At 40.1% G+C, this 21,582-nt stretch overlaps 1 protein-coding gene across 1 annotated transcript in view; it reads left to right on the top strand.

Moving 5' to 3' along the window:
- Window positions 1-2,055: 2,055 nt before the first annotated feature.
- The window catches only part of CDK15 (cyclin dependent kinase 15), a gene marked incomplete at both ends in the record, with an annotated part of 77,118 nt that continues 57,591 nt past the window's right edge, over window positions 2,056-21,582 (top strand). Inside the window, 6 exons of the mRNA XM_080799225.1 lie at window positions 2,056-2,184; window positions 2,910-3,059; window positions 3,283-3,380; window positions 10,555-10,634; window positions 20,444-20,538; window positions 21,288-21,350. Of these exons, the coding sequence (XP_080655351.1) occupies window positions 2,056-2,184; window positions 2,910-3,059; window positions 3,283-3,380; window positions 10,555-10,634; window positions 20,444-20,538; window positions 21,288-21,350 (615 nt within the window). The remainder of the gene's footprint in view (window positions 2,185-2,909; window positions 3,060-3,282; window positions 3,381-10,554; window positions 10,635-20,443; window positions 20,539-21,287; window positions 21,351-21,582) is intronic.

Genomic DNA, 21,582 nt, shown 5'->3' with positions numbered 1-21,582 from the left:
ATCAAATTATGATAAATTATTTTTTTTAATTTATTTGACAGAGAGAGAGAGAGATCACAAGCAGGCAGAGAGGCAGGCAGAGAGAGAGGGGGAAGCAGGTTTCCCGCTGAGCAGAGAGCCCGACACGGGGCTCGATCCCAGGACCCTGAGACCACGACCCGAGCCGAAGGCAGAGGCTTTTATCCACTGAGCCACCCAGGCGCCCCAAATTATGATAAATTCTAATGGAATTAAGTATTCTGGGAAATTAACTGATTTCACTCTCTGTTGATTGTTAGTCAAAGATTTAAAAGCCTTTAAACAGGGGCGCCTGGATGGTTCAGTGGGTTAAAGCCTCTGCCTTCGGCTCAGGTCATGATCTCAAGGTCCTAGGATCGAGCCCACGTCGGGCTCTCTACTCAGCAGGGAGCCTGCTTCCCTTTCTCTCTCTCGGGCTGCCTCGCTGCCTACCTGTGGTCTCTGTCAAATAAATAAATGGAATCTTTTTTTTTTTTTAAAGATTTTATTTATTTATTTGACAGGCAAAGATCACAAGTAGGCAGAGAGGCAGACAGAGAGAGAGGAAGGGAAGCAGGCTCCCCGCCGAGCAGAGAGCCCGACGCGGGACTTGATCCCAGGACCCCGAGATCATGACCTGAGCCGAAGGCAGTGGCTTAACCCACTGAGCCACCCAGGCGCCCAATAAATGGAATCTTAAAAAAAAAAAAGCCTTTAAACAAATAGTTTCTTTGTATTAGTTTAACTTGTTACTTTTTTTAAAATTAAATGTCTAATTTGGGGCACCTGGGTGGCTCAGTCAGTTAAGCGTCTGCCTTTGGCTCAGGTCCTGATCTCAGGGTTCTGGGATAGAACCCCTGCATCAGGTGCCCTGCTAGTAGGGAGTTGTGCTTCTCCCTCTCCCTCTGCCGCTCCCCCTGCTTGTGCTCTCTCACTCTCTGTCAAATAAATAAATAAAATCTTAAAAAGAAAAAGTCTATAATTTAAGTGAATCTAAGTTGCTTGTTTTATGTCTCTTGTGGCAATTTTGAAATAAATCTCCAATACATACTCATCATTAAGTTCTCTGAAAGGGTTTTTTTTTAAACTATTGAGGTTCAGATATCAAACATACATAAATATTATTGTTGTACTAAACATGATTAATTTTTTCCCTCAATGATCCTGATTATATGTGTGTGTGTGTATTCTACATTCTGTCTCACTCTGATTAGTACATTATAGTGACGATAATATTAGGAGTATATGAGGAAAAAAAATTTCTGCTCGAAGACTACAAAGTAAATCAAGCTAGTTCCTTGACATGTCATGCTATTAATACGGTAACCATTAATTACATTCATGTGGCAGGAAGGGCCAGGGGAGTGGGAAGAAGAGAGGGAGAGAAGAAGATATTTCACGCAAACTCCTCTCTCCCCACTACTGGGTAACACCATTATCTGTGTAGTAAAAACAACACAGGTGCTCACCAGATCATTTTCGAATCAATGAATGAATGACTACCCCTGTGGGACTCTTAGATACTGTACACTATTGCTGGAAGCAAAGAGATGAAGATATCTTCCTATTCTATGATTCTGTGGTTTCTTGGACTACTTAAAGTTGGCTAGGCTGCAAATTTATTTTAGTCTGAGAAGTAAAATGCTTTCAGTTGAAAGGCAGGGAGAAAATAGTCTTTACTTCAGCTCCCAGGAAGCCTAATAAATATCATGATCATTTACAGGGCTAAGCAACGTAAATTCATCAAAGCTGTGTACGGTAACAGCCCTAACTTGCGCCTGGAAGAAGGACTTGGTGCCAAAATTGATTGCAGCCGATATTAGCTGTCCTGTTTCCAGTTGCGCACAGAAGAATGCAGGCGGCCACCTTTCGGATGTAGCTTCTTGCCCTGATGGGGAAAAACTGCTGAAGTCATGAGGCTCCTCCACTCAGAGCCCTCATGTGAGTCATATGAAAGCTCCAGCCTTGCTGACCTCTGGCAAAAAGGGAGCGAAGGAGGACGGGAGAGGCAGAGGGGAGAGGTTCAAGTGCGGGTTTTCTCCTTGAACCTGGAAGATTATGGGTCAAGAGCTGTGTACAAAGACTCTCCAGCCTGGAGGCAGCTGCCATCGCTGTTGGGAGGGAGGCGATGCGCACAGCTGCCCGAGGACAGCGCCTGTGCCCGAGTCCACGGAGGCTGCGATCGAGGTATCTGTCTCCCAGGAGCATCTTCCTCTGTTGATAAATGGAGGAGTTCAGAGACTCCCTTTCTGAAGCAGGGTCGGATTTTTCTGCGGTGGGTCTAAACCAATAAAAGGAGAATCCTATTAAAGCCACAGAGAATTTATGGCCATTGTTATCAAATTTGTGGATGTTCTTGTAAACCAACAGGGAAAAACAATCGTGTGCTTCGGGCTGCACAAAACTCAGTTGACTTGAAGTTGAGAAAGTAGTTACTCTCTTGTAATCTCTCAAGTATTAAATTACAGCGCTGAGCCTCAGAAAGCAAGCTGCAGTATTGGTAGGCTATGGATTCAAAATCTTGATGATTAACTTATGGTTATTAGCAATGACACACAAGAAAAATCGTCCCCCCCCCAAAAAAAAGATAACTTAAGGGAACCTTAAGGGGGGGGGGAAGGCTGAGTTAAACAGAGAGAAATTGGAAACCATCCATCAGAGAGATTTAGGTTAACTGAAGTGTTGAAGACATATTTTTAAGTGAAGAAAGAATGTAGAGTTTCTGCACTTGATATCATCATGGTCTTTTTTAAGGATCTGGCTTTCAGGAAGAGACTTGCTTTTGGGGGGAGTGTAGGAGGCTTAGAAAACATCTGAAGAGTGACAATCAGACAAATGAAGAAAAAATAGTTTTGTCAGCCACTGAGTCTTGACTGCATACATTTTATTCCTGTACTTTCCTTTTTCTCTAGCTGACAGACCTAAAAGAAGCATCATGTTCCATGACTTCATTTCACCCCAGGGGACTTCGGGCTGTCCATGCCCGGAAGTTCAAGAGTAAAAGGCCACGGAGTAACAGTGATTCTTTTCAGGAAGAGGATCTGAGGCAGGGTTTTCAGTGGGTGAGTGAACAGCTAATGCAGATGAAGAAGAATTAATATGTGTTTGTCTCGGGAGGTCAGCCCCCCTCCAGGGGCAGTTACGGAGAGGGTCTTTCCAAGTATACTCTGCAGTGCTGTCTAATTTCTCTGGGTGGGGGGTGGGGGGGGGAGAAAAGTGAACCTTAAAAAAAAAAAGTGCTCTTTCTTTCTCTCCCACCTCTCACCCCTCCCCATTCCGCCCAAGCAGAGGAAGAGCCTGCCCTTTGGGGCAGCGTCATCTTACTTGAACTTGGAGAAGCTGGGTGAAGGTTCTTATGCTACAGTTTACAAGGGGATTAGCAGGTGAGTGACTCATGCTGGGACAGACCCTGCAGATGAGCTCCCGCCCCTCTCATTGGAAATTATAGAGCTGGGGGGACACAGGGCGGAAGTTCGGGACCCGTGCAAGATACCATAGGGAACAGGGAGAGACATGATGACTTTAAGAGACTTGTAAGAAAAACAAACTTCTCTTGCCCTCATTAAAATCAGCCCCCATGAGATGTTTATCAGCTTCTCCTCTCTTTTACTCGATTCGAAGGAGAGTCTTTCTATTATGGACCCAAGGAACAAGTACTGCTCTTCCCAAGGGCAGTCTCTCAAGGGTTTTCTCATCTCTCCTTAAAGCACCATGACAGAGGTTTGCAACGGCAGCCCTGCGTTTCCTCCTTCCTTCTTGCTTTACCTTCCTAGAGGAAACTGAAGTTGGTGTCTACGAAGTATGATATATGCAGAAAAGGATTAGTTCTGGGGTTTGTACACTTGCAAAATACACAAAATGGCTGGAGAATAAAAATGATGCTAATCCAGAAGGCACAGGCCCATTTTGGTTAACAAAGTTTGTTAAACATACGTGAAAGATTCATGAACTTCATTGCTTTTTAGTCAAGGTGGGTAAGTCAGAGGTCTGATTTTTTTAAAATTTATGTTACTCCAGTGGAGAAAAATAATGACTCAATAATAGTTAAACATTCATCTTCAAAATGTAATATAAATAGTACAAGACTATTTATTATTCATTCTAGTAATTAGGTTATCATTTTTACACATTGAAACAGGATTTTAGGGAAATATCGTTTAAAATATATTGTTTAATTGAATTCCATAGATTATCTTAGAAACTAAGAATATAAAATATTTCTTTCAAGAGACTCGCTTGAGTAAAAGGATAAAAAATACATTCGAAATACTTGTTTGGGGCGCCTGGATGGCTCAGTCAGTGAAGCATTTGCCTTCGGCTCAGGTCATGATCTCAGGGTCCTGGGATCGAGCCCCGAACTGGGTCATCTGCTCAGCAGGCAGCCTGCTTCTCCCTCTCACTCTCCCTGGGGCTCTCCCCCCACCCTCTCTCAGACAAATAAATAAAATCTGGAAAAAAATAGAAATACTTGTTTAAGTGATAGAGATATAGGTGCAAATATATTCATTGCAGCAAGATTTATAATAGAAAAAGTAAAACCTGGTCACGTCATTCATGGAGAACAAGCTAAATAATCCATGCGGTGAGATAGTGTGCAGCCGTCTAAAGTAAGAGGTACATGTGCTACTATGAAAAGTGTCCAATATTCTAAAAGACAAAAGCAAGTTACAGAACAATATATACCCTATACTCTCAATTAGAAAAAAAAAACCCACTCTGATGTACTATGCATGTATAAATTTATCTGCGCTTAAAGGAATCTGGAAAAATGCACAAGAGATTATGAAATGTAGTTACTTCTAGTGGTTGAAACCGTGGTGGAGAAAGAGAGATTACTCAGACTCCTCCCTTTATTCCTTTACCACAAAGACATTACATGATCACTTAAAAATAAGTTTTAAAATATCATGGCAATAGATGCCAAATAAATTCAACATCAGTTACCAGTTTTTGTTTTTGTTTTTAAAGATTTTATTTATTTATCTGACAGAGAGAGATCACAAGTAGGCAGAGAGGCAGGCAGAGGGGTAGGGGGAAGCAGGCCCCCTGCTGAGCAGAGAGCCCAATGCGGGGCTCGATCCCAGGACCCTGAGATCATGACCTGAGCCGAAGGCAGAGGCTTTAACCCACTGAGCCACCCAGGTGCCCCCAGTTACTAGTTTTTAAAACTCTGAGCAAAATAAGAATGGAATGATAATTCCTCATTTTGATATAGAATATTTCAAATCATCAATCACATACCTTTTTTTGTTAAATGCTAGAGACATTCCCATTAAGTTAGAGAGAGGGTGAGACTGTTCATTATCCTTTACTGTTAAAGATTATCATAAATATTCTATCCAATGCAATGACAGAAAAAATAATACTGAATATAATTTTTGTAGAATACAGAACTGTCTACCTAAAAAAACCAAGGCAATCATCCAAGAAACCAGTAGAAGCAGTAAGCAAGAACAGTAAGGTGATCAGTTACCAAATCAAAATACACTTATCAAAAACCATCTTATTTATTAGCAATAACCATTTAATAGAAAATGTAGGAAGGGAAGTGACTCTTAGAATATCAACAAAAAAATCTTTAGTATCAAAAAATGGGCAAAGATTTAGTAAGGGACATTAGACCTGAGAAGGAGCCTGATAGGCATTCATTCATTCCACATTTATTAAGCACCTACTATGTGCTATGTGCCAGGCACTATTTCAGCCAACAAATGGTCATTGGAGAACAAAGGAGACCAAATACTCTTATGGAGGGTACATACCGGTCATGGTAAGATAGACAATAAACAAATTAATGAAAGACTGAGTCTGTCAAAGAGTGAAAAGTGCTTTGGAAAAAAATAAAACAGTGAAGGGTTAGGGGTCCCAGAGTGAGGTGGGAGATGATTATTTTAAATAGTAGTATGAGAAGGGAACACTTGAAAACAGACTCTGACAAAGATGAGGCATGAGCCACATACATGAACAGTGGGAGAGAGCCCTGGGCAGAGGGAATAGAAAGCAACAAATTTCAGAGGCAGGAATGGGCAGGACATTGGAGGGGAGGATGGAAAGAGATGAGGACAAGGAACAGGTGCAATTGTAGTCTACCAGGTGTATAAGGTCTTATGGATTATTCCAGAGACCATTGTAAGTACAGAATATTTGGGTTAGAAAATTTAATACTGCAAAGATGTCAGTGGTTCTTTAATTTCAAGTTTTAATATAAATGTGTTGAAAAGCTACGATAAGCTGGAGTATAGGCAAAGTGTAGTATAAGAAAAGATAGATCAAAGAAATAAATATTTCTAAAGTCCAGAACAGTCACAGACCCAGTATCAGTAAGATCTAATATATATATAATCATAGTAACTTGTCAGATCATCAGGGAAAAGAAGACAGTCCAATAACGAAGCTGGGATGATTGTTAGTAACTTGGAAAAGGTAAATATACAATATGAATTCCTAGTAGATTAAAGAGATAAATGAAAAAGAAAAGGTAAGAACTAGTGCAATAGCTAAAGGAATTCTGTGTAATCTTTGGGCTGGAAAGATCTGTCTATACATCATACTGAAGTCGGAGCCCTTAAGAGAAGGGTGGAAGTGTCCATGGTTCCACATTTACCCATGTATGTCCTAGGGAGCCCTAGTTCTGAGAGCCCTTAGTAGAGGTTCCATTGAAAACTTACTATTGTCAAATCTTTGCAGGGAAACCTAAAACAAAATAAGAAATGTGATTCTTTATTATAAGTGCTCTCAGCATCTTCAAAATGTTCATGTATACCATGACTGTCTAAGAAAGATTAAGAAAATTTTTAAAGTATAAAGCATTTTCTAAACATGTTTGACCAAAAAATTGGTTTGGGGGGGAATGGGAAGAATGTCACAGAGGTAAGCTCTGAGTAAAACATTTTGGAAAATACTGAACTTCACAAAAGTTTTATTTTATTTATTTATTTATTTATTTTTTAATTTTTTTTTAAATTTATTTATTTGTTAGAGAGAGAGAGAGCGAACGAGCACAGGCAGGCAGAGTGGTAGGCAGAGGTAGAGGGAGAAACAGGCTCCCCGCCGAGCAAGGAGCCCGATGTGGGACTCGATCCCAGGATGCTGGGATCATGACCTGAGCCGAAGGCAGCCGCTCAACCAAATGAGCCACCCAGGCGTCCCTTCACAAAAGTTTTAAAGCTCAAAATTTTATTGACATGTGAAAGTAGACAAAATAAACTGGTGAAAAGTATATGCAAAACATATCAATAAAAAAGTGGGCAAATAGGCAAATCACGAAAGAACAGAAAAGACCAATAAACTTAAGAATACTCAGGTCCACGATTAGTTAAAGAAATAGAAATTAAAATGTGATAATCCTTTTCAGGCAAATTAAATAGACATTAAAAAATGAAGATAGAAGGATAACCCCCCAAAAACAAACCCCATATTTATGGGGATATGTCAAAGGGACACAGGAGCCAACTGAAAGGGCTCCCAAAGGATAAAGCTGGAAAATTTTGAGAAAAAGATAAACTAATATTGGATTATAACCCAGAGTGTAAAATAAATATCTATGAGTCTACACTGCTATGAATAAATGGCTCAGTAAATTAATAAATGGGAAAGAAGAGAAAAATGTCCTGTGCAGAAAAATTTCAAATAATTTATGTAAATAACTGAAGTCAAGTGTGGGTTAGTCATAGCGACATTCTTCCAAAAGTACACTGTGGATCGGGAGTGGGGGAAGAATAACCACAGTGAAGAAACCTGACAGACACTGATTAAGGTCACTATCAAAAGCCATAAATTCTGACAATAGTATGTACCCTTAACCGTCTTCATGATAGTTTCCTGTGTCTGTCTCATATTCTGACATGGTAACATGATGTGATGAAAATGGCACTTGACCTTCTCAAAATCTATAACCCCAATCTAATAATAAGAAAAACATCATTAATATTCCAGTAGAGAGGTAGCCTCCAAAATTCTTTACCAGTACTCCTCAAGAACGGTCAAGGTCATCAAAAACAAGAAAAGTCTGGGAATACGTCACAGCCAAGAGGCGCCTAAAGAGACATGACAACTATATGTAATGTGGCATCTTAGATGGGATCCTGAAACAGAGCAAGGACATTAGGTAAAAACTAAAGAAATCCTGATGGTCATACTGCAATATACAAATGTATCAAAATGACACATTGTACACTGTGGACCTCCAAATGTTGTCTATTGATTATATCTCAATTTCTAAAAAGACTAAGATAAATTAATTGATTTCATAAATGTATACATATTTATTGTGACATCTACTCTAAGAGAGATAAAAAGAAAACATTTTGAAATCAAGTTGGAAAACCATAACAAACTTATAACTGCTGTAGAAAAGAAAAAAAAAGGAATATGTAACAGCAAATTCTCTTTTTTTAAAAATTTTTTCTTAAGATTTTATTTTTATTTGTATGACAGAGAGAGAGATCACAAGTAGGCAGAGAGGCAGGCAGAGAGAGAGGGGAAGCAGGCTCCTCGCTGAGCAGAGAGCCTGACGTGGGGCTCGATCCCAGGACCCTGAGATCATGACCTGAGCCGAAGGCAGAGGCCCAACCCACTGAGCCACCCAGGTGCCCCACACATTCATTTTTAAAACTTAAAAATCCTCCATAATCCATCACTCTAGTATGGCAATTGCATATGCACACAAATTATTTAAAGTCACAAACATGGTATGCTTGCTATTTTGTATTGTTCATTTTATCACGAATATTTTCTATTTTTCACCTGTCTCTGGACTTAAGCTATTGCCATGAATTCAAAGTATTCTATCCTATTGATGTACCACACATTTTTATGTTGTTCTAATGTTGGATATTTCAGCTATTTCTACTTGGTTCTATTATAACACAGTTGAGAATATCTTACATGCATTTGGAAATTTAAAAATCATTATTAAATAAGTTTATTGGGAAAAATCCTTGAGTCTGGTACTTTTATGACTTTTCCTGTGTTACTATCATGTTGCACTACCCCCAAATTTTACCAATGTACAACGCAATCCACAATAAGAAATACAATTTTACTGCAAAAAACTAAAGAATTCTTAATAAACTATAAGCTTTAGTTAATAATAACGTATCCATATTGGCTCATTAATTATAACAAATGTATCATTCTAATATATTGACAGTAGGGTAAACTGGATGAGGGATATATGAGAGCTCTCTGTATGATCATCTCAATTTTTCTGTAAATCTAAAACTGCTCTAAAAAGTGAAAAGACGCAGGAAAATAAAATGCCTGCCCAGTGTTGGCAAGAAAGTGCTGGAATGGCCACTCACATGACCAGTCGGTGTTGTAATCGCTCTGTGGCATAATTTGGGAACATGTGTTCAAAACAATAAAAACGTACACACAGCATACTCTGACTTAGCAATTCCAACTCTACCGTGAGGAAAGAATAGGGGCTGTGTGAAAAGACTGAGCTACAAACATGACTGTGACTGTATTTTTATAATGGCCCAAAGAAACAATTTAAAAGCATTTGGAAGCAGCTAAGCATAAACACACGGTAGTAGTATTTATATGATGAAATATTATCTCATTACATACCACACTGGACAAGAATGAATAAAAGAAAAATTAGATGGAGGAAAAGCAGGTTACTAATAATAAGATATGAATCCCACTGTATTAAAAAATCATGTATTTAGGGGCGCCTGGGTGGCTTAGTCGGTTGGGCGTCTGCCTTCGGCTCAGGTCATGATCCCAGGGTCTTGGATTCCAGCCCCACGTCGGGCTCTCTGCTCAGCTGGGAGTCTGCTTCTCCCTCTCCTTCTGTGCTCTCTCTCGCTCTCTCTCCAAAAAATAAAATAAAATAAAATCTTTAAGAAAAATAACATATTTATCCTCGTAGGAAAATCTTGGTTCTCCAAGACTTCACTTACATCAGGGAACAAAATGATGAGTAAGAGGAGAAAGGAAGAGAGTGAGAGAGAGAGAGAGCTACTGGTGGGGCTGGGCAGATCAGGTGCACCTAGGAGATGGTTGTAAGAATTTGGCTTTCCTTCAGAGTGAGAAGTGAAGATAACCAGTGGGTTTTGAGCAGAGAAGTGGTTTGTTCTGACTTTCTCTTAAAAAGGATGCCCTGGGCTCCTCTATTGAGAGTAGACAGTAGGGGTAGACACATATAAGTAGGGAAACTGTTAGGAAGTCACTAGAACAATTTAGATGGAAAATAAGGTGGCTTAAAGTGCATGAAGAGAAATGAAATGGACAAGATACATCGAAATACTGTGAGGAAGGATTTGGTGGGGGAGGGGGGTCAGGGTTCTGTGCTTTTCGGTATTCGCTGAAGTTTCTATAATGAAGCTCTACCGCTTTGGTAAAAAGAAAAAAAATATTTTGGTATACTTACATATGGCTTTTTAAAACTGTTTATTTTGAGAACATTGTGGATTCACATGCTGGAATGTATTTGGAAGGAAAAGTTACTTTTGTTACACTGTCCTTAGTACAAACTGTGGCTACGAACTGCTGTGAACCATCTCAATAAATATGTGCCCTTCCCCCCTCACCCCACCCCAACTCTTTTAGGATAAATGGACAACTAGTGGCTCTAAAAGTCATCAGCATGAATGCGGAGGAAGGAGTCCCGTTTACAGCTATTCGGGAAGGTAAGAACCAAGAGATCTGTTTTACAAGTCCTCAATTTGGTTAAAAAAAAAAAAAAAAGTCCATTGAGCCTATCCATTCAGCATCCGGCTTTTGATATTTCTAGAAGTAATATTATAATTGCAACTGTATTCTTCCGAATTGTTTTTGGAATATATTTATACTCTCATTTTATTATTTACTCTTGAAGAAATTAAGATTCAAAATGATTATATTAGTTGCCCAAGACTATGAACTCAATGTATATTCACTAAATACCCTCTACGTGTTGGGTCCCATGCTAAAGTGCCAAGGCTACGTCTATGTAACCCCGACAAGTCCATGTAGAAGAAAAAAAATAATACAAGCGCACAAATTCTCAATAAGTAATTAACCTGGAAACCATAAGTTGTTTAGATAGCATTTGAGAAACTCTTCGGGAGGGCATGAATTTTTATTGTTGTCTCTATATGTTCTCTGTACCCTGGGCAGTACAGCAAGTAGGTGAGGCATCTCGTGTCAGATGGATTTGGGTTTGAATCCTAAATCCACCAGTTACTAAGGTGTGAATGCGGGTAGATTGATTAGTTGACCTGTTTTAGACCCCATTTATTGCAGAAAGAGAATAATAGTACCTCTTTTATTGAGTTGTAAGGAGAAACATGCATCTGAAAGCCCTTATCATGTTTTCAGAGTTCCACAAATAGTGGCTATTACTACTCCATTCTTGTTCCTTTCCTTTAGGGATGTCTTGTTCACTATCAGGATAACTAATAATTTATAATATAAAAATCAAGAAGTGGGCACCTGGGTGGCTCAGTCAGTTAAGCATCTGACTCTTGTTTTCGGCTCGGGTCTTAATCTCAGGGTTGTTTGTTCAAGCCCCATGTTTAAAAAAAAAAAAATCAAGAAGACAATATAGTGAAAATAAATAATTAAAATACAATTTATTAACCTTTTACATGAGCCATTTAAAATAAAATGATGAGGGGCGCCTGGGTGGCTCAGTGGGTTGAAGCCTCTGCCTTCGGCTCAGGTCATGATCCCAGGGTCCTTGGATTGAGCCCCACGTCTGGCTCTCTGTTCAGCGGGGAGCCTGCTTCCCCGCTCTCGCTCTCTCTGTCGCCTCTCTGCTTACTCATGATCTCTCTCTGTCAAATAAATAAATAAAATCTTAAAAATAAATAAATAAATAAAATGATGATAGGATTGCTATCCATTTTAACAAAAACAAACAAACAAACAAACAAACCATCAAAACCAGAAATCGCTCTTCCCTTTTATTTTCTCCTCTTTTAACTACTTTATCTTCCCCTCTTTTGGATCACACACTATTTGCACAACATATTGCTGGGCCTTGTGAAGGATGAGAAGAAAAAGCCCTGAGCTTTGTATCATTTTCAGTTTTAACAGAGCAGATGATTCAAGTTACAAGTGTTGTAATGGAGGTTAAAAAAAAGACGTAAACGAAGACGAGAACCAGCAAGTCTCGGTGTGGCTAATGGAGTCAGATTCTGAACGGAACGAGGAAGGATGGGTTATGCAAACAGGCATGGAAAAAGCAATTTAGAAAATGAGTTTATAACTGAATTTGATGCCATTTTCAAAAGTCTTTTAGAGCCCCTGGGAAATACATCATCTTGAATTCGAGTAGAGGGACCAAATGGCTGTCAGGTTAGACAGAAATTCATCCTGGTAGGATCAGGGGCATTCTGGAGGGAAAGCAAGATTTTAAGTGTTTAATGTAATAGAAGCTGCATTTACTAATGTACTTATTAGTGGTCCCCATGAAAGTAGGATCAGATTTAGAAAGAGATGTGTGGCTAGGTCGAATGGTATTTCTGAACATAATAGAAATCCCCAGGTCACCAATATAATAGGAGAGTCTCTGGCCCAGCTTCCCTGCATTTTCATGGTGTTGCCTTTGTGCGTTCGGGTTTGCCTATTACTTCGGGCCTGCCTCGCTCAGATTGTACCCACAGCCAAGTTTTTCAGGTTGACATTTGACTCGGCAATGAAAATTTTTTGCCAGTTTTGCTAACAGATGGCTCTCAGCATGGTTCAGAAAAGCTGGATCTGTATTGTTCTGCATGGTAGATGTTTCTTTTATCACATATTTACGGAGGAATTGCCTCTCCCTCCCAGGTGTTTGCAATTACATTTAGTATTCAACTGTGGACTTTCTGCGTTTGTTTTACGGACTTACCTTACTGAACGCTTTGCTTGTATAATATGAAAAACCGCAAGAGGATTTTTGACACTTTGGAAGCTGTTAGGCATCCATTTCCCAACAATGAGTGTTTCTTTTTCAGTCACCGAAAAAGCTGGGAGCCCTTATTGGAGAAGCCCTCTCCCCTCCAGAAGAGAGGAGGCCTCGTTTGAAAACTTTGGCACTGTCCCATTTTTCCTGTAAGAACTTTAAGGATGTGAGACCAGGGAGACAGGAGGTTAAATGAGACGGGATGGAAGGCAAAGTAAGAACAGCTGGAGTTCATTAGTTAAAACCCAGGGTCACTAGCTAAAAAGGCAACCGAAAGCCACATGCAGAAAAACTGAACAAGTAATGCAGATTTTTTTTTTTTTTTTTAAGAAAAGCCTTGAAGCAGGAATTACTTTTCCTGAACAGTTCGGCTGCTCTGATGGGATATCAGCCAAAGATTTACTGAGTAGGATTTTAATACATGGATGGTCTCTATCTAAGTAGGATATATACGGTGGTTCATTAATCTGGTCATTTGGAGAACTATTTGATCTTAACATGCAATATGATGAAATTAGCAAAAGTATGAGCAACACTAAGGGGAATATATCTTAATACACGTGCCAGATACTTTTCATGTGTTACCTCTTTCACTCCTTTTAATAACCCCTGGACATAGATACTACTATTATTCCAACGGATAGCCACAATTCAAACCAAATCTCTCTGATTCAAAAATCTATACACTCTCTATGAATAGTCTACAGATAATCTACAAATATTTATTGAGCACCTACTATGGCTAGGCACTCGATGTCTACTAGATACACTAAGACATGTTCCCTACCCTCATTCTTTTGCTAATTAAAAAGATTAACTGCCTTCATAACAACCTGAAAAAAATCTTCCGTAATTGGCTCTAGGACTATATTTTAACTGTTTATTTTTACAATTAGGAAAAAAATATTTTCATTTGAACAGGTGGATATTTTAAGCTTTTAGGTAAGAATACATTCCCTCATTTTCCAAAACTGTGTATCATTACCTTATCTTAATAATGTGCATTATTTTAAATATCTTTCAAAAAAATAGAAACTTTTGGTTCAAAGCCAGGACTTTCAGGCCCTTAGCAGCATTTATTTAAGAAGTAATCATATAACTAAATTTTTTTGAGGACTAGGCATTTGACATAATCTTTTCTCTCCCACCGCCCCATTGTCTTTTTTTTTTTTTAAATACTTACATCAACTCTAGGAGGTAAAGCATGTTATTTTTGCTGCAGATGAAGGAATCAGCCTCAGAGAGGTTGAGTAACTTGTCTGAGTCCTCAGGACCAGTAATCAGAATAGTTAGGTATTAGAATCCATTCTGTTCTCATCCTACTTTATTAGGATAAATCTAGAAATCTATAACTCAAGCATTGCTCTTTTAGCAAAAGTAAAAATAACAGCAGAAATCTGTTTTTATGATACACTTTGTATAAATGGTGAACAAAATGCAGAAGAAATATTTTAAAGAAAATAATGTTGTAGGTTTGTCAATTCCAACTCTGTCATGTACTTTATAGCCCCAGTAATTGCAGTGTTTAAATTAGGAACAGTCTTAGCTGAGGATCTTTTAAGATCATTCTCTAATAGAAAACATGACAAAGTAATTATTCCCAGTCCATATATGAGAAAACTGAGCCAAAAATAGACCTAGAAGCCTCCCCAAGGTCATACAATGAGGTAGAGGATACGATAAGAACGCTGACTTGCCTGTTACTACAAATAAACTGAGGGAGGCCTGGTTGACAAGAAGTCCTCCATCGAACGCAGTCGGGTCACATCACAGACATAGCACATTTTTGTATGCATCGTTGTATTTTTATAAAACAAAACAATGTCAGGATGATGATATGGGATCTGATGACAATTATACAGAAATCAGATAACTACTTATCCCCCATTTATCCTAACACTTAACATTATCTAGATTTCTTTTCTTGGAATGAATAACTTGACTCGTTTACTTGATTTGTGACACCCAGGCCAGAAGAAATGTAGCATCAGGAACCACAAACTCTTTTTAATTCAATGCCGAGTGGAGGTTGGGGGTGGAAGTTGCCGCCATTTTTAACTGCTACTTAAACTCAATTACAACAGTTTGGTCTTCATTAATTTAGAAGCACTGGCTGAGCACCACATGCCAGGTCTATGCTAGCTGCTAGAGATGCAAAGACAGGGACAGGGAAGGTCCAGACTTTCAAAAACTTACAGCCAGCCCAGCCATTCACTACGTGCCGCTGTGCCATAGGACTTCCAGAGCCATCCCTGCTCTTTCTTGTCCTCCTCATCCTTTACATACACTAAAACAGGACACAGTAGAGTAACATTCAAACATCATGACCCATCACACTTGGAAAGCATCAGTTTTCCTAAAACTTTCACTAAGTCACAAACCCCAGTGATATTTAACAAAACCAAAAAACGAAATATTCCCAGATCATTGCAAGATGAAAATAATTTTTTAAATTATTAAGTAACTTACATACATGAGAAGCAAATTAAATGCCATTTCATGTTCAACCAGTGGGTCCTGCTACGTTGGGACATTTAAAAATAAAGAAAGAAATACTTTGCATTTTTAAAATGAGCTGAATAATGTTCTGTTGTGATCTGAGCTTTGGGATTAAGTTGGTTTCTTCAGATTTTTCTCTTTGGCTTTCTGAGTGTTCTCATTCCAAGCTATTATACGCAGAATTCCTACACCAGTGTCTGGTGTGTGGTAAATGCCTGATGAGTTTCGCCACTGCCATCATCACCGCCATGATCACCAAAGTATTCTGGAAGCACTCAAAGAAATTCCATTGTGATTCCACTTGTCTGGGGCTTTGGAGATTCCCCAATTTATCTGTGCATCTTTTCTTTGAAGAAAAGCAAAAATAGGTATACTTAGAACATGTGAATTATAAAGACAATAATCTTACAGGAAGCAGAATGTTTTGATTTTAGGGTCTTTCCCCTTCTCAGTCGGCTTTTGTATCCTTCAGCTTGTTAGTCTGCAGAGCACACTGTAGCCTAGTGTTTATGAGGCAGCCTTGAAACGAGAAGAAAGACCTTTTCGTCTTGGCATCGAGACCCACACATCAGAGGCTGAAAGCATTTGAGATCCCTTTGGTAGATGGACCTGGTGATAAACCATTACCATGAGATAAATGCTTTAAACATCATCTACTCTTTCATGTAAATTTCCCATTATAATCACACCACATCATGGTTTCCATATAAGTATTTCGGTAGTTCTGGAGTGTTCAAAAAGCACTCATAGGCATGGCCATAACACTCACAACGTTTATAACATAATGAGGAAGACAACGAAAAGAAAGTGTCTCTCACAGAAACACCCTATGCCAACCAGTTATAGGTATAGAAATGATATTAGGTGATTAGTGACACTATATAAAATTCTACATCCCTAGAGATGTAGCAATAAGCAAAAAAAGGCAGAAATTTCTGCTTCCAGTGGAGTTTATGTTCTTAAGGGTGGAGATAGAATATTAACAAATAAATATATACGATGTTAGAGGTAATAAGTGGTAAGCGCTACGGGGAAGAATAAAAACAGAGCCCAGGGACAGAGAATCATTAGCGTAGGTCGGGGGCGCGGAGGGGGGCTTCTATTTCATTGAGAAGGGCCATGGAAGCCAGGACTTCACGTATGTGTGGTTTGAACAGGAAGCGAGGGAGAAAACATGCAGGGAACGAGATAAGAGGGTTATAGGCAGAGACAAAGACAAGTGCAAGACTCAGGGAGGAGTTGTGTTTGCAAGTATCCAAGGGAGAGCTAAGGGGCCTGCGTGCTAGAGCCAAGTGAGCAAGGAATGGAGTGTGAGTTGATGAGGGCAAGGAGGTAATGTGGACTCGACAGGCCACTGTGAGTCCTTTGGATCTTACTCTGAGTGAGATGAGAGACCACTGGAGAGTTTGGAAGCAAGAGAGACTGCCGGCTGAGGAGAGCACGGCGGCTGGTTGTTCTGTGCCCAACAGACCGCTGGAAAGGAGGGAGGATGCAGGGAGAGAAACCAGCTAGAAGGGATGTGTGCTAATTCCGTCAAGATAGGATGATGGCTTGGCCCCGGGCTGGTAGCAGAGAAATGGCAAGAAAGGAAGGATTCTGGACATGTTTTGAATGTATTGCCAACAGATTTGTTGAATTGGATTAAGTGTGAGAAAAAGAGTTGAGAGAAGTTTAAAAAGGTTTCTGCAAAGAAATTGTGAATTGAAGATAAGACTAATAATATAAGTGCACAATAGGGGAATGGTAAAAGTGACAATTTTCCTACCCCCATAAAATAGAGATTACCAAGAAACTATATAAAATATTTATACCCACTGTTAGCAGAGAGCCTCATCCTAAGGAGACGTTGTTCCTTGAGCTTTTTGGCAAATGATAGTATGAAGCCATCATGATTCAGAAAACATGCCACCATGATTTTAAAAAGTAAGCATCACAAGGGGCACCTGAATGGCTCAGTCAGTTAAGGGTCTGACTCAGTTTTGGCTCCTGTCATGATCTCAGGGTGGTGAGATCAAGCCCCACTTCTACCTATGTGATCAGCAGGGGGGTCTGCTTGAGGTTCTCTCTCTCTCTCTTCCTCTCCTTCTGTCCCTACCCCCCCCACTCTCTCTCAAATACATAAATAAATCTTTAAAAGAAAAAACCTAGCTGTCATGAGTTTTAGTAATATCAAATTTAAGTGAGAATAAAATTATATTGGGGTGCCTGGGTGGCTCAGTGGGTTAAAGCCTCTGTCTTCAGCTCCGGTCATGATCCCAGGGTTCTGGGATCGAGCCCCACATTGGGCTCTCTGCTCAGCAAGGAGCCTGTTTCCCTGGCTCTCTCTCTGCCTGCCTCTCTGCCTACTTGTGATCTCTGTCTGTCAAATAAATAAATAAAATCTTTTTTTTAAAAAAGAATAAAATTATATGAAAAATAAAACATCTTAATAATATTCTTAGCAATTATAGCTTTACCATATCCTTTAAAATCTAGTTTGGGTGTGTGCTTTGTAATGCATGCATGTGTGTGTGTGTGTGTGTGTCTGTCTGTGTGTGTCTGTGTGTCTTTGTACAGGGAGAGAAAATGAATGTAATTCATAAATAAAAATATACACAAAACACAGCATTTTCAACTGATGGTCAGACGTCATTGTTATAAATATGGAAGGTGCTGAAAACTCTAGCAGGAACAAAACATAAACAAAATTTAAAGATATTAATCTGGGAGTGGGGGGTTAGTGCAGTTCAAGGTTAAAGGGGAGGCAAGAAGCTGATGGCTGGGGTATTAATTCTAATTTGCAACCGTGTGAGGCTTTCCATTTTTCAGGGGTTCCACACATAACATCTGATTCCATCCTCTCGTTAACCCCGTGAAGTCAAGTCAGAAAAGACATTATCTCCTTTTCAGAAGGAGTGAATGGAGACGGGTTGAGATACTCTCCCAGGCTCACTCGGATAGAAAGTGGCGGGACCAGGATTCACATTAGGGCCTCTGGCTCCACAGTCCGTTCTCTGTGAAGACATTTAATAAATATATTTGACAAATTAAGTGCTTACTCTTGGCTGAGGATTGTACTAGGTGATACGGCGGCATCCAAAAGAGAGGGAAAGTCACTCGTTCTATTCCCATGCAGCCTTCAGTCTGGGGCCAGGGACATTAAACAGATGCCTGTGAAGCCGTTGACTACATTTACCAAGCAACGTATTTGTAAAAGTGGAATAATAAATTTAGCTCATAAGGATTCAGGGGGCAAAAAGTAAAGTTAGCGTATTAGTCATCAAAGTAGTGTGAGCCGGTATGATAGGGCTCCTTTGATGATTCGCGGCTCCCAGCTCAAACTGATGTTAAGCAAAGAAGGAAATTCACTGGCTGATAGTTCTGGTAACTCTGGGCTGGCGGGGCGTAGATGACATCCCCAGGAATCCATGCCTCTCCGTCCTCAGTTTTTCTCTGTCTTAGTTTCAGTCCCAGACAGGCTCTCACTAGGTGTTGGTAATGTGGCCAGAGCAGCCCCTGGTGAAATCCTACAAGCTCAACATTCCTTTCACAATGGAAAAGAAAGCACCTCTTTCTGGATGGTCCCCACAAAATACGGTCTGGTGTCTCGTCTCTGAACGAGATCGCTGCAGTGACACACTCGATCTGGGGTGACGGCGGGGTCAGCCGCACCAGCATAGGTGTGGACTGAGTGAGTAGAGGGTTGGTTCCCCACAGGAAAGCGGAGGTATCCCCACTAGAAAGGAAAATGGCTTGCTCAGGAGGGCAAAAACAACAGAGGATCCTTACACCAGGGTGAGATTCCTGAAAGAAGTAATTTGTTCCAACGTGCGAAGGTAGTACTTGAGTTTGGTTTTGATCTTGTGAACTTCTGGGAAAGAGCTGGTATAGGTGACTCATGACACGCAAGCCTGCCGGACAGAACCCAGATTGGAGGGCTTACACCTAACTTTCCCTTTCCGCTAAGTCTTAAGGACGCTGTTGACTCATGCAGACATGTCCCTAGCTGGGACTCGCCATCTCCTTATTATGCCTTTTCTGGCCTCCGCCCTTCTGAAGCTGGGGGGTCTTGCTATCCCTGAAACCCCCAATGACAGCCTTTCAGACTTCTTCCCAGCCACTCACTGGCCTTTTGCAGTGACTCCTCCCTTTTAAAGCTGCCTTTAGTGACCTGATAATAATCTGTTAATAAAGATGCATGATGGGTGCCTGGGTGGCTCAGTGGGTTAAAGCCTCTGCCTTCAGCTCAGCTCATGATCCCAGGGTTCTGGGATCGAGCCCGGCGTGGGGCTCTCTGCTCAGCGGGGAGCCTGCTTCCCTTCCCCTCTCTCTGCCTGCCTCTCCGCCTACTTGTAATCTCTGTCAAATAAATAAATAAAATCTTTCAAAAAAAATCTTTAAAAAAAAAAAAGATGCAAGAGACAGTCCTCAGACCTCCCCACTCACACTCCCCGGGGTTCCCCAATTTTTGGCTCTGTCCTCTTTTCCAGTTTGCATTTTCTCCTTTCCACAGAGGTTTGCAACTCTCCCTCTAAGAAATCCTCCCCACTCTCTATCATCTTTCAGCAATTCTGCATCCCATACTCTTATCCCTGCCTTCCACTAATCACATCCACTGGCCCTGCTGACCCTCTGAGACACTTTGAATTTTAGAGAATGGTCACATGTTGCAAAGTCCTACTCTAGAAGGCAGAACACTCCATTTCCTGCTCCTGCGATGGCCTTTATCTCTCTGGGCCTCCTCTCCTGTAACTCTAAAGTGGAGATAAGATTCCCAGAGGGAAGCATTTGCAAAGTGCTCTGAGTGCTTTGATGAAATTGATTAGATAAATGGAAACATATTTTTTTTTTTGCAACGGCTCTAGCCTGTAAGAAAAATAAGTTATGTAAATGCAGTGACTTGCCATTTGACAAATAACGAAGGTCCTTTGCAATTTCAAATATTATTTCATGAAGGTTTTTTTTTTTTCTCCCAAGCAATAAAAAACCAGAAGGGTTGATTTGAAGCGTTTAAAAAATAAATACTGCTTGGTATCTTTAAAGCAGCACTTTCATTATCAATGATTGAATTAACATTTTGTTTAATTTCTCTAGCTTCTCTCTTGAAGGGTTTGAAACATGCCAATATTGTGCTCCTACATGACATCATCCACACGAGAGAGACTCTGACATTCGTTTTTGAATACATGGTGAGTTGCCCCAGCATTTTATAAAGCGTAAGGGAAAAGCCTGGTGCTCGTATAATGAATCTGTTAATATTTTATGGCATGATAAAACTTTCATTACAATGTGGAAAGTGTCATGGAAATTTTCATTATTATGATTACTAGGCCCTATTGTTCTTATACTCCTTTGGCCCTGCTTCTTTACCCACTGAATTTGCTGTCTTTTTCCCCCACTTGCTGGCGATAATAAATAAGCATGGTGAGTTTGCCTCCTAAAGAAAACTTTTGGGCTTATTTTTTATCTATTTTTAATCACCATCTGAGCAGAACCCTGCATTTTTTTCATTGACAATGAAGACATAAATCGCAAGGTTTTTTTAAAAATTGTATACAACTTTACTAAATAATAACTCACTTTCATATTTTTGAAAGGAAAAAAAACATTCAAAATATTAGCAGGAAGAAATCACCAGGCATGTGTACTTGACTTGCCTCCAAGGGGAGTGAAAAACGCCTGTATCGCCGTGTTCAGTGGCGGCCATTTAAAATGAGCATCTTTTTGTGATGAGAAAGAAGCTTCCTTCCCAGGACAGCCGTTTAGAAAGACACACTGTGTTTGACCTTGATAGTGAGGTCTCAGGAAAGCTGGTTATGTATCTTTTGTACCTTATTCTCGAAAATTCTGAAGTTTGTATCTGACAGCCACGTCGGTGGTCTGCTTTAGGACACTGTTTAAGCTCTGCTAACATCATTCTCTCCATCCTCCCGTGTAGCACACAGACCTGGCCCAGTACATGTCTCAGCACCCAGGAGGGCTTCATCCTCACAATGTCAGGGTGAGTACTTTGAGAGGCAGGACTCCTTCTCCGCTTGCCCTCAGCGGAAGAATTTTGAAACAGACTGTCATCAAAGAGTAAAATCCCATGATTCTAAATAAGATGCCTATTATTGATATTCTAGAGAAACATTTTAGAAAAAAGTTTCCCCTTGGGGTGCCTGGGTGCCTCAGTCAGTTAAGCATCCAACTCTTGATTTCCACTCAGGTCATGGTCTCATGGGGGTGATGGA

The sequence above is a fragment of the Martes martes genome, assembly GCF_963455335.1.
Source record: "Martes martes genome assembly, chromosome: 3".
Lineage (NCBI taxonomy): Eukaryota > Metazoa > Chordata > Mammalia > Carnivora > Mustelidae > Martes > Martes martes.
The sequence above is the reverse complement of the archived record's forward strand: the minus strand, read 5'-3'. Positions and strand labels throughout refer to the sequence as shown.